Genomic DNA, 14122 nt, shown 5'->3' with positions numbered 1-14122 from the left:
GGGAGTAATTTCCCTGGCCGTTGCAGAGGATCCCTGAGGCCCAAGGGCAGCTTTGACTGTTGAAGGGTGCTTCTGCCTCTTTGTTACTGTGTGGAGGGGATGGCAGTCTAGTCTGGCACTATCCCTGTTTCCCTTAGGCTAGCACCGATGCATTGCTAATCGCAGAGTGCACATTGCAAGTCCAAGGCTGGAGACAAAGCCCAGAATGAGTTTTCCAACCTTTCCCTCTGTGGGCTTTAGGTCTGTTGAGCCCTATGTCCTGCTTTCTATAAATGAATGAAGCTCAGGGACCTCCAAGTCTTGTCAAAGGAGCTAGCCTGTGCTACACTGGCCTTTACTCTAGCCTGGGCTATAGCTTCCTTTGTTCCAGTACAGTGATCTTGATTTGGTCCGTGTTTGGCTTGGATTCCTTCAGAGAAACCTTCTTTCTAAACCCTTGGAATGTCTGACTGTGAGGAATTCCATAGCCTTCACAGTGGACTGATGGGCTCACCATGGCTGAGGATCAGGTGACTCGCTGTGGGCTCTGTGCTCCAGATGGAGCTGCTGGTGTTAGAGGGTTGGGCTTCAAGCTGTGTGATATCAGCTCTGCCTCTCATTTGAAGGGGGCGAGTAGACTGCAGATTGGGTTCGGTCCTGTGTCAATCAAATGCGCCAAATAATGAAGCCCCAGTAAAGTCCAGAGCCCAGACTTTGCTCACACTCATCTGGTAGGTTCTGCCATCCTGAGGCTCTGAGCCAGGAGCATCTTGAGGCCTATGTTTAGGGCTTTCCCAGCTCCTGCCACGCATGGCTAGCTCCCCTTGGTCTCGAGTTTTGTTCTTATTACACTCCTATTGTTCAGCAATTTCCTTAACAATCCTTAAGCACAAGGCATTCTAGAGTATTGGAGGTCCAGGGAGATAGGGTGGAGCCTCGGTTTTATAGCCAGCTGGCCAGAAGCTCAGAGGCTTTGGGGACAAGGTCTCTAACCTGTGCCTGATATTTGGAGTGAGGAGTCCTAGCAGCACTCTGCTGGCCTAGGTCAGTCCTTGGCCGTGGGTATAGGCCCCATCAGAACTGCAGTTGTCCAGGTGTGGGAGAAAACACAGCCTTTCCAAAGGAAATAAGTGCAGAACTAGCAGCCCTGTCCCAATCCTAATGTATGTGGCTTTGGTTCATCCAGTTATTTGCTGACTCTCTTCCCTGTGTGGTCACCAGACTTTCCAGCCCCAGTGTTCCTCCCTCGAGTGTCCTTCTCTTTAGTCTGTCATTGCTCAGAGTGCAAAGGAGGCAGCAATGGCGGTTAGCACTTTTTCTGGGGAGCAGCTTTCTTAGAGTGAGGATGAGAGGACCAAGGTCTAGCCAGAACCGGTCAGTGGCAGTTTGTTTCTTCAGATGGATGAAGTGTTGATTTGTCTCTAGAACAATTGAGGGCCTATGGGACTTGCCTTGGAGGGAAAACACGCTGAACAGGATGGTATTTATTGGTCGAACGGTCTAAGATGACCATGAAAATCATCTGTGAGACTTTGAGAGCCCCGGGGTAGCTAGAGGGAGATGGGTGTGCTCAGTGGGTCATGCTGGGCTATGAGCACCCAGGAAGCATATCAGATGTGACGATGTTAGAGTTGGGGTGACAGCTCAGGAGGTGACATGCCTGCCTTGCAAGCGTGAGGGCCTGAATTCAATCTCTCAGAACCCATTTTTTTGTTTTGTTTTGTTTTGTTTGTCTTAAAAGGCCAGGTATGGTAGCAACACTATGTTTATTAATCCAGTACTAGAGAGGCAGAGACGGGCAGACCCCTGAGGCTTGATGACTCACAAGCTTAGCCTACTTGGCGATCCGTTTCAAAGTCAAGGTGGCACCTGAAGAGTGGCAGTTGAGAGTCTTCCTCAAGTGCACATGCACACATATCTTTGCATACGTGTGCACATTCACACAAGAAACGTTGATGAAGGGAGCACACATGCTTCCCCCCTGTTCCCTGGTTGAGTTCTTACTTGGAAAAGAATGTTTACTGTTGAACATGCTGAGTTTTCTGCTGAGCCTGCTGGCCCTGTGTGCCTTCAGTTGAGCTTTGAGACCCACGTCTCATCACCTGCCGATCCCTTGCCTGGGTGCAGATCGCAGGCTTCATCTCAGATGGGAGCAGGGAGTCGTAGCTGAAGGTTGCACAAAGGAGTTTGGTGAGCACTGGTACCCCGTGGAAGCCCGTGGTTAGGGAGATCCAAATATCACGTTGTCCTTGGCACAGTGCAGCTCATAATCGAGGCATTTGCAGCTGTCTGTGCTCCTGTCCCCTGCGCCACTGTAGTTACTCCCCTCAGAGGAAAGGGCCGGGAGGCTTTGCCTTTACTGAGGCACTAGAGTGATGTTATTTGAGGGGCAAGCACGGAATGGAGAAGCCATGAGCCTGACCCCTTTCTGCAAGGTGACTGTGACCTCCACACGTGTGGAGGAGCTACCATGGAGAGGGGCTTTCAGATGTCAGTGAAGGGATCCCAGGTTGCAGGAGTCTGAGTCTCAGAGCTTGAGTGCCAAGCATGGCGGGAACATTTCCATGGCAGGCAGCAGAAATACGTCTGGTGCTCAGAGGAGCTGGTCTGCACCAGGGATGTGGGGGTGGCCAGGTCCTCATACCAAGGAAGCCAGATAATGAGAGATTAAGCTACAATGTTGCTTGACCTATGTCCCAGGGAGTCCCAAGTGTGTGTGGTGGTAGTGGTGGCACACAGGAGTATACTGGAGTTACCACTGTGCAAAGTCTGGCCCAGTTTCCAGACCTGGTTCACTCATGCATTTGGAGCATTCAGGCTTTCTTACGAGGTGGGGGGGGGGGGGCTCTGAGAATGAAGCCTGTATGTCCCCCAGCACAAGGCTCTCTGGGATGCACCCTGGTTAAGTTTTGCTTTCCTTTGTTCCCCTAGACAAGACTATTTTCTTTAAAGGATACTGAAAGAAAGTGAGAGTTTCTGTGAAGCTCCCGGATGGTGGTGGGGGGGGGGGGGCAGAGACAGAGCCTTCAGCCTTTGCTCTGCTTTGGGGTCGGGTTACTTGACCTGACTTCCTGGAGGACAGCTGATCTGATTGCTTTGCCGCCGCCCCGCCCCCTCGTGCCCTGCTTTCCTGGTCAGCTTCACCGGGAGGCAGGAAGTTCAGGCGATTTCATCGGCTCAGATTTGCAAACAGCTGGAGAGGCTGTTAAGGTTATTTTAGAGGGGGGAAAAAAGCCCCAAACCTACTGCTTGTGCTAGTTCTAAATGAGAAATGAAGACCTGCCCCACACAAAATGAGAGATTCTTAGAGCTGAAGGGAAAGATGGGATTTTCTCACTTCCAGTATAATTTCAATTCATTTGTTTGCTCAACAGATTTTCCTTAGAATCTATTGTGTGCCTACTGCAATGGATTTCAATGATGGAGAGAAATTAGCTTCTTAAATCTCTGGAAAAAGTGCTCATAACTCCTGGAGACAATTGCCAAGGAGTTTTGGAAGTCTGATAGAGAGCTGTCATGGAGGTCTCTCCGGGTGACCTGGAACCTCAGACGCTGTTCTTGCTAAGTTGTGTTAAAGGACAGTCAGTATATTCCTGCGGGTATTTTGGGCTGTCCAGACACTTGTATTTACATGTTTGCCCGCTGTACTGGAGTTCTCTAAAGGCACTGAATGTATACACAGTATAAAAGAGATTTGTCAGGGCGTGCGGCACGGTGGGGGCTAGGTGACAATGGCTACCTGCGTGCTGGGAAGCTGAGGGCCCTGTAACTGCTTGGCCCCTGAAGCTCGATGCCTCGGCAGTCTCAGTCCTGTGATGAGGCCAGGATGGTCCTCCAAGAGCTGCCAGGGCTAAATCCTCATTGGAAGCAGAGGCAGGAAGACTGTCAGCCAGGGACATGTCACTAGGAGGAAGCAGAGGCAGGAAGGCTGTCAGCCAGGGATATGTCACTAGGAGGAAGCAGAGGCAGGAAGGCTCACAGGCTCATGCTGTATTCTCCTTGGATCTCTGTGTCTTCCGTGCTCTTCTGGATGAGTGACACCCACTTTGAGGATGGGTGTCTCCCCTCCACCCTTCCAGGAAACAGTGTCATAGACAAGCCCAGCATTCTGTCCCCTAAGTGACTCTGCCCCATCCCGCCTGGTAGACAGTCCAGGCCTCCCCTCCAGATGATGCTGTCTTGGTACTTTTCCTCTAAGGGTTGAAATCTGAGCCGCCGCAGTGCTTTGTCTGCAGCGCTGAGGAACTGAGCCTGTTCTTTGCCCTGTTCTTTGGCATGCAGTACTTTACATCTGCAGGGCCACGGTAATACCTTCTCTGGGAATATACCTTACTTTAAAAAAAAAGTCATTCTGACTGTATTTTTAGTTCCCATTTGTGATCCTAAATGGAGACCCAAGAAACAATCTGTTGTTGTCTTTACTTAAGTGAGAATCTGGCGGCGCTGTGGTAAGTGTGCGGCTTCCATTAGAAGCATATTGGAGACTGGTGGCGGCGCTGGCTGATTGTGAGCACTTGTCCCTAATGAAACCCAAGGGCTTCCATGTAGCACTGCCAGCCTGGAGGTGTCAAGTGGTCTAATAATTTGAGATAAGTTAGAAATGTTTACATGCAGGTATTTGCTCTAAATTTTTTTTTATAGATTGAAAAAGAAAAGAGATATAAAGGTGAAATGAAACTGTTTACGGGAGGAACCTAGCCTGGGGTAGTCTGTGTCTAATGTGGTCAGAGTGTTCTCTCCCCTTGGTAGACTCAGGGTAAGTGCAGCGTCAACGTTTCACTCGCTCACTCACTCGCTCACTCACTCATCTGTCCATCTACTTAAGTACCTACTGTGTGGCAGCCACAGGGAGGTGTGTGCTAGCCGGGGGAGGGGAGCAAAGCTTCAAGCCCCGCAGACGTCATATCCCTGCACTCTGATCGATCGCCATCTCTCTCCAGCATGAGTGTCCTCCGTGTTCCCGAGCCCACCTATGGTTAACATTGAGCAAATCTTGTTCGATAAACTGACATGATAAACTGTTGAGTTCAGTGGCTCCCTGTCTCTCTGTTGGTGATTTGTCCTGCTTTAGTGCCTGGAGAACATTAGCTTCTTCAGGTAAGGGTAACAGCTCCCTCCAGGCCATAGCGTGTGTGCAGTTCCCGTCTGGACCTAAGTGTCTTGTTCTTTGCTGTATCGAGTGTGTTTTGGCCCCCATCAAAGTGTTGACATGAACACCTGTGGCAACTTTGACTCTCAGCCAGCCTTCCAGCGTACCCTTCCCTTCTCAGCACAGACACTTTGTAATGTTTGTAAATGTGGATTCTGTAGTTTCTTCTGAGCTGTTGGTAATGACATTGGGCAGATCAGAGATAACATTAGGGCACCGAGGCAGGCACTGGAGGTCTCAGTCCAGGAGGACGTTGATGTATTTGTCCCCACTCTGTGTTGGCCACAAATCCATCCTGGACTGTCATGTACGGAGGCAGACTTGAAGATATTTTGATGAATGTCCCTGTTAAAACGTAGAAGCAGAGCATCGATCACAGCCCCTCTTCTGTTAGATTAGGAAATGCAATCTGTTAACCCCTTTCTTCTGTGCGCCCATATTGGCTCCCAGAACCAGAGACTCTGTTCTTTGTTCTCACAAGATTATGGGTCTCCTCTTCACCGCTAGGCCACTGGCCACCAGCCTGGGGCTGGGGGGTGGGGGGAGGAGCAGAGGCGGGGGTGGGGTGGTGGTGGCAAGGCTCAGAGGGCCCTGAGCACGACAGACTGACAGACTTCTAGGACCAGCTGCAGGGAGGCAGATCCACTTTGTTCCGGGGCTGAGGGGAACGTATAGGAAAAGGGCAGCAGCCTGAAGGTAGTCTGGTCAGTGCTCACAGCACACTTCATTTGCATTAAACAGCGTGGTCCTATTGCCTGCACAAGGGCACACTACCTGATTGTCCTCTGGGGTAGGGGGCAGCATTCTGCAGGAGGCTGTGTCAGAGGTTACTTCTATGATAAGCCAGGCATCTAGTTCAGTGACATCCTCCAAGCAAGGACAGTCAGCAAGTAGGAAACTGTGCTGGGGGAAGGGAAGCTGTCGGGTGTGGAGGCTGCATCCTTTAGCAGCGGGGGCCCTCCAGCAACAAGCAGGTTATGCTTGAAAACATTGTTAGCGTTTTTGCCTCAAACGTACGTGTGTGTGTGTCTCTCTCTCCTTGCACTTTTTAAAGGCCTTGTTGTTTTATAAGTAACACGTTGAGATATGTTGTGGGTATTTGTATATGTGTATAAAAATCTTTATTTTCTGATGGAAAATTTCTGGAATTAGAAAGTTCAGTCAACGGCTGCACCCCGCTCCCCCTTTTTCCTCGTGTGCTAGGAATCATCCTCGGTTGGTTGTGTGGTTGTTGTCTACATTACTGATTGAGACTCAGTGTGAGATACAAGCTGGGGTAGGGTCTGTTCACTTGGATGGAGGGCACCTACTGTCCCAGGGAACCCAGAACCTCAGTGTGCCTATTAGGTACCGGGCAGGGAGAAGGGTTCCTTCATAGAGGGCCTCTGTGGGTGCCATTCCCAGGGTGCTGAGACATTGGCCGCCTTGGTATGGCTGCACCCATGTCAACAGCACATATTCACCCAGGGATCCCTCTGCTCCGCGCACTCGGAGCTCACAGAATGCTGGTTGTGCTGGCCTGTTTGCTCTGGCAAATGCCATGTCCACTTGCTTAAGGGAGAAAGAGTTTATTTTGGCTTACAGTTCCAGAGGGACTCGGTCCGCGTTGGTGGGGGAAAGCAAGGAAGCAAGAACAAGATGCTGGCTCATCACATTTTCATCTACATACAGGAAGCAAAGTAAGAGAACAGGAAGAAACAGGGGCTGTAAAACCTCAAGCCCTTCTTCCAGTAAAGTATTCCCTCAGCAAGGCTGAGCCTCCTGGCCATGACCTCCTCAAAGTGCCACGGTTGGGACCACGTGCTCAGATAGGTGAGCCTATGAGGGCAATGCGTCTCACACCGCCACAACCAGTAATGTAGTGTTTAGATTCCTGTACCCAAATGAAGCTTGGGATGTTTAGAGTTTTCAGGGTCTGAGCTGTGTGCAAATCAGCCTATCTGTTACTGGGTGTTTTGGAAGAGATGGTTTTGGAAGAAAGAGGCGTCAAGAGCCTGAGGATAAAGTCCTAGGGTTGCTGATTTCCTGTCATGGGCTGAAGGCCAGGATGGGCCATCAGCTGCGTACTGTATACACATTGCCACAAAGACGCCCTGGATACAAGTATTGTTTGTTTGTTTGGGATTTTGAGAAGGAGCTGTGCTCTGTAACCCACACGGGTGTCAACTTTACAGCAAGCCTATTTCCACAGCCATCCTACTACTGGGATTACAGGTTTGTGCCAGAGTGCCCAACATGAGGTTTTGTTGGTTTTTTTTTTTTCTTTTATAACTATAGCAGCAGTTCTCAATCTATGAATCACCACCCCTTTGAGGGCCCAAGGACCCTATCACAGGGGTCACCTAAGGCCACCAGAAAACGCAGATATTTACCTTAAAATTCATTCTTTAAAATGTATCTATTATTTATACAGTATTCTGCCCGCATGTGCACCTGCCCACCAGATCTCATTATAGACGGTCATGAGCCACCATGTGGTTGCTGGGAATTGAACTCGGGACCTTTGGAAGAGCAAACAGTGCTCTTAACCTCTGAGCCATCTCTCCGGCCCCTATGTTACAATTCATACCAGTAGCAAAGTCACAGCTATGAAGCAGCAGCAAAAACAGTTTTATGGGTGGGCGTCACCACAATGAGGGACTGAACTAGCGAATCGCAGCCTTAGGAAGGCCAGGGACCTCTGATCTACAGACATAAGGGGACACTACATCCTTTGTTAAATGCAGCCTTTAGATGTACCTGCTCTGTATTCTGGGGCCATGAAGGTGGTTTTATATGATGTTGAGCACCCGATTACCCTTCTGTTTGTGGTTGTGCTTTAGTTGGATAGTGTCAGCAATCGGATTCTCAGAAAACATACCCTGGCCATCCAGATGCCTCAGCGGATAAGGCTTGCTGCCGAGGCTGATGACGTGAGTTTGATTCCTATGATCCACACGGTGGAAAGAGATAACCGACTCCCACGAGCTGTCCTCTCACCTCCACTCGTGTGCAGTGGTGTGCATTCGTGAACCCACTTCATCCCCTCTCAGACGTGCACACGGAAGATAAATAAATAAGCATTTGGAAAAACACTACAAATATTAAACCTCAAGGCGAGTTTGCGCCTTGCGCTGTCTCAGCTGCAGCTTGTGGTAGCAGGTATCGCTGCCCATGCGAGGTGACAGTGGGCGCAGCTTCCAGACCAACCATCTGGCTCCCCATGGTACCGTGGTGTAGAGCACACGTTCGTGCCCAGTTTGTCCTTGCAGACTCTTGGTTTCTGTTTGTCTCCGGTGGCCATGGCTCCGATACCAGCACTTGGGACCCTCCGCTGGGTTACAAGTGATAACAAGATTACTAGGAAGGGGGTGCTTCCGTGAGTCCTGTCAACCTGCCTTCTTTGAGAGATCCACGGTCCCCGAATAGCGCTGTAACTGCCTCTGTGTTTGTTTCTGTAAATGAGTCACTCTTGAGATAGGACCAGGATGGAAGGTACACAGGCGTAAAAAGTGCCACTAGTAGCTATTACCAACTGGTGCGCCTTCCTAAAGGATTGGGCGGGCCTCTCGTGCTTACGCTGTGATTATGGCTCCCACAGACTTGCCCATTTTTAATCTTTCTCTTTAACAGGCTAAACATATTCCTGACTGGCATGAACCCGTTCTACTTCCACGCGGTGAACGTCGTCCTACACTGCCTGGTGACCCTCGTCTTGATGTACACCTGCGACAAAACGGTCTTCAAGAATCGCGGGCTGGCGTTTGTCACAGCCCTGCTCTTTGCAGTGCACCCGGTCCACACTGAGGCAGTAAGTAAACAGATGCCGGGAAATAGCGGCCGCTAACAGCCGAAGACGACATCTCTCTGCTTATACCAGCTAAACCAGTCTCGGACCCACACTATGTGTAGCTTTGCCTCTGTACTTTTTTTTTTTTTTTTTTTTTTTTTGCCTCTGTACTTTCTACTTGACAGTGCTGCCTTTAGAACATCCCACACTGGCTCTACCCACTGTTTACCCACTTCTTTGCACAGAGGCCAAAGAGCACTCCCGTTTTTTTATTCAAAAAAAAAAAAATTTAGATCCCCATATGCTTTTACATAGCAGGTACCCTTGTGGGACCCCTACCGTGATGGTTGCCACTGCTCTGCTTCATGCCCGAGCTTACACTAGGAAACTACACGTGCCGGGGGAAGGACCGAGTCTCCCAAGACCCACAGATGGACTTGAGTGACTAACAAATTGCCTTCCGCATTGCTTGACAAGAAGTCGAGTTATTATTCTGTGTGAGCAAGACTTTGTTTGGAAGGTATTGCTAGTTTGGATCTGCGACCCTCTTTCAAAAGCTTGTTCCATCACGCAGCAAATGAGATAGTGTCATGAAGCCACGGTGTCACGTCTTAGTGGCAGTAGCTGATTTCTTTTGTATGTGTTGCCATGTGTGGGTGAGGGCTTTCTGATGGGGGCATTGGCACCGAAGTTTTCAGAGAGTGAAGCCTTCTAGTGGGTGACGGGCACCAGGGTTTTCAAAGAAACGGCTTGCAAAGCCTCTGTGGTCACCTGGACACTCTCTTGAAGATCTGCCCACGAGCACGCTTTCAGTAAAGACGCCATCTTGGATGTCTTCTGGAGCTTGCTCTCATTTGCCCTCCTCTCATTTGCATGAGGAATGCTCCCACATTGTGATCTGACCGTGTGCCAGCGGTGCACACCTCTGAGACCCCTGCAAAGGACAGTTTGATGCGTTGGTGTCACGAGGCCTCTGTCACCTAAGGCATCGCAGCATAGAGAAGGACTTCCTAGCTGTCTATGCCCGGTTCCTGTCTCAGGGGAGAGCATAGCCTGCTGTTAGAAGTCCCGGGGGGGGGGGGGTACTCTGTGTTGAAGCTCTGAGCCAGAAGTGAAAGAAGTGAAGTAGTGACCATGGAGATCCATAGAATGTTTATTTGAATTGGCATGAGAAGTGTGATTCGATGAATTCTTATCACACAGGATTGTCTTGCCAATTTGGTACATAATGTGTATTTTCCATGAGCATAATTCTAACTCTCTATTGAGGTTTGATGTGTGTGTGTGTGTGTGTACCATAGGGTGTGTATGAACATATATGTATATATGCATAAATATCTAATGTACATATATACTATAGTGAGGGAAGTGATGGACAAAAATCACTTTATAAATAACTATATTATCATTATGATAGTTTTCCTGGCCAGGAGTGGTGGTGCACGCCTTTAATCCCAGCACTCAGGAGGCAGAGGCAAGCTGATCACTGTTGAGTTCAAGGCCAGCCTGGTCTACAAAGAGAGTCCAGGACAGCCAGGGCTACACAGAGAAACCCTGTCTCGAAAGATCGTTTTCCTAACTCTCTCTGAGTATGTTAGCCTGGGCAAAGTCCTGTCAGTGGAACAGGATGACGTGGAAGCAACAGTCCTCCAGCTCAGCGTGGTGAAGCTGTCCGCTGTTCTTCTGTAAATTGGGGGCAATGACAAGAGGCCTGATGGCAGCTTGCTGGTGTCCTTACAGTCACTGCTTCTGTCCCGGTGAGCGTCAAGTCTGGCTGGTTTGTCGGAGTACAGACCCTAAGACATTACATGGGGCGATAGATCCCGTGTGGTGATTGCACCTGAGCTCACAGCGTCACACCATGCCACAGCACACATCCTTCCACGCTCATCCACGGGAACAGTCCAGAGGGTGGAAGCCAGGCGTAGAGTCAAGTGCCACACCCTCTCACTCTTCTAAGAAAGGGTAGACCAGCCACAGGCACCCAGAGCAGCCACAGGCACCCAGAGCAGGCACACTTACCCAGAGCAGGCACACTTACCCAGAGCAGGCACACTTACCCAGAGCAGCCACACTTACCCAGAGTAGGCACACTTACCCAGAGCAGCCACACTTACCCAGAGCAGGCACACTTACCCAGAGCAGGCACACTTACCCAGAGCAGGCACACTTACCCAGAGCAGGCACACTTACCCAGAGCAGGCACACTTACCCAGAGCAGGCACACTTACCCAGAGCAGGCACACTTACCCAGAGCAGGCACACTTACCCAGAGCAGGCACACTTACCCAGAGCAGGCACACTTACCCAGAGCAGGCACACTTACCCAGAGCAGGCACACTTACCCAGAGCAGGCACACTTACCCAGAGCAGGCACACTTACCCAGAGCAGGCACACTTACCCAGAGCAGGCACACTTACCCAGAGCAGGCACACTTACCCAGAGCAGGCACACTTACCAGCGTGCGCACCTTCATGCTTGTTGCTTAACACTCTTCTACTTTTATCACGATGTGACTCATAACCAGAGAACCAGCAGACAACTAAAACATGACAGGTAGAGATTTGTGGTTGTCCTGGGAAATTAAAAAACTAATTAAGGGTAATAGACATCGCTCTGCAGTAGAGCAATTGCCCGGTGTGTGTGAGGTCCTGAGTTCCATGCTTTGAAACACATGCACACACACCAAAAGAATCCACAGGCATTTTCGTTATAAAGAGGTAATATGATCAATAAAATACATTTAAACATAGCTATGCAATGCTTCAAGAGAAAATGCTTAGCCGTGTGTGTGTGGCGAGGGAGTAACATTGAAGTATGTAAGTTCACAAAAAAGAGCTTTCTCAGGTGAGTGTGATGGCCCAGTAGTGACCTCAGCACCTGGGAGTGTAGGCAGGAAAACCAGGAGTTCAGAAGTTCAAGGTCAGCCCTGGTTTATGTAGTGCAGGGATCCAGAACAGCCTGAGATTCATGGAATCCTGTCTCAATAAACTAAGAAAAAAATTAAAAGCCCCTTGTATATAGGCAGAAGATGGGGCAGCCTGGGCTACTCAGGCTCCCTTGAGCATAATGCAGCCTAATTTTAAAATGCCAGTAGTTATAATATGTAAGAGGTTGGATTCTTTTAGCATTTAAAAGTATTCTGATAAATTTTATATATTAAGTATATGAGAAATAACTCACTTTCTAATGCTCTTTGTAGACAAAATATGAAAAAGAAATAGCCAAGGATTTCTGTCCCTGGCAGTGTTGGCCATATTGAAGCCCAGAATGATATTATATTTTTGACAAATTTTCAAATTACAGTTGGTACTTGGGGACAGTTATTACAGGGAAGATCAACTGTGTGGCTAGAGTTTTAATTCACTGGCTGAGGAGAGAGAGCGTACGCAAGACTACCCTGGGCAATGTGTTCAAGAGTTGATGGAGGTTAGGTTGGATTCTAAGGGGGAAAAAAGGCAAATCCTATTAGTAAAATGGCTTTTTAAAAGGGGCTTCCGGGGGCTTTTGTGCTAATACAAAACTCTATAGTAACACAATTAAAGAGGCATAGGTGTTGAAGAGCTGCGAGGAAGCGTTACTTGGAGAGAATACTGGGAAGGTACTTCTGTTTGTGAAGAAGAGGCAAGGACATCTGACCCAACATCCCATTTACACTATACAGCAAAATGGAGCCTGCTGTTTAATTATAGATTGAAGTTCAGGTTTCTAGGGAGGAGGACGGAGAGACAGAAGGAGCCGTGCACTTCACAGACAATTTGTGATAAATTATTGAACATGCACAGTCAGAAATGGGGGCCTTGGGAAATCACTCATCTTCATTAAACAAGACTGAAAATATTATATTATTCCGGGAAGATAGAGAGTTTCAATTGGTGGCAGAATTTGGTTCAGATGCACAGACATGATTGTCATCATGGCTTTGTGGCTTGCTTTGTAAGTGAGGCAGTCAGCAAGGAGATAAGGAGTCTAGGCTTGTAGGTGCCGGAGGATTGTAGAGATCCCTCCCATGGTTTGTACACAAGCTCACAGAAACCTGAGACTGGACACAGAGGAGCAGAGTGAACTCACATTTAAGGGTACAGAGACATGCCTGCCTGCTAATCTTATCCTTCAGCAAGCATTTGAGTGCGTGCGTGTGTCGACAGCAGAGATGTTCTGCCAAGCAAGGAGCAGAGAGGACCAGACACCTCACTTAAGCCCTGAAGATTCTTGGGCAGGTTTCCCAATGTTGTATCTCTTTGAAAATTTATGCTTCTCTGAATTCTGACTCATGAAGGGGAAAAAAAAACAAAACAAAAAAAACAACAACAGCAAAATTGGGGAAATTATTGTGATTCTCCTATGAAAATTAAAATTTGATCATCATAGATATTGCACAGAAACAGAGGCAAGAGCGCAGGGAGCTGGCACACGGCATAAAGATGAAAGCCAACACTTCCAGGATCAGAACTGTAGGGCTCAGGAGAAAACTGGCTCTGATCTAATCAGCCGGTCTGGCTCCTGCCTGTTGCCATGTGTTTCACTCACTTTCCGTCTGATGCTAATGGAGCTCATTCTTAGAGAAAAAATAAGTATTCCTAACTCCACACAGAACCTGTCTATAGCATTCCCCAAATAACACGTGAACCTGAAGGCCAATGAGTTCTGATGGGTGTTTTCTGTGTGCGGTTCTGTTATTGTGGCTGGCAGGCCCACAGTCCATTACAGCTCAGACACCCATAACCCGAAAAAAATCTCAAGTTCTAAGTTCCCCAAAGCCTAACACTTTGAATACTGACACAAGGTTACAACTGGGGAACCCCTCACCTGACCCAACGTCACAGTTGAAACATAGCAACCCTGAGAATATTGTGTAAGGTCACCCTCAGACTTTTTACATAAAGTATATAGTAATATAGACGGATTTTTGTGTTTAGCCCTGAGTCCAATCCCCAAGACACCTCTGAGACATTTCTGGTGCCAAGCATTTGAGACAGAGAGACCCATCTGTTTTAAATTCTATTCAGTCTTCTTTTTTAAAGATTTATTTATTTATTATTATGTATACAGTGCTCTGTCTGCATGTACACCCACAGGCCAGAAGAGGGCATCAGAACCGATTACAGATGGTTGTGAGCCACCATGTGGTTGCTAGGAATTGAACTCAGGACCTCTGGAAGAGCAGCCAGTGTCCCTAACCTCTGAGCCATTTCTGCAGCCCTACTCAGTCTCCTTCACCAGC

General features: G+C 48.6%; 1 protein-coding gene across 1 annotated transcript in view; it reads left to right on the top strand.

Moving 5' to 3' along the window:
* The window catches only part of LOC127197754 (protein O-mannosyl-transferase TMTC1-like), a 34846-nt gene that overhangs the window by 8805 nt on the left and 11919 nt on the right, over positions 1-14122 (top strand). The window contains exon 3 of the mRNA XM_051155697.1: positions 8741-8918. Within this exon, the coding sequence (XP_051011654.1) occupies positions 8741-8918 (178 nt within the window). The remainder of the gene's footprint in view (positions 1-8740; positions 8919-14122) is intronic.

Source organism: Acomys russatus, chromosome 13, assembly GCF_903995435.1.
Source record: "Acomys russatus chromosome 13, mAcoRus1.1, whole genome shotgun sequence".
In the NCBI taxonomy this organism is placed as follows: domain Eukaryota; kingdom Metazoa; phylum Chordata; class Mammalia; order Rodentia; family Muridae; genus Acomys; species Acomys russatus.
This window is presented reverse-complemented; position numbering and strand designations above follow the sequence as displayed.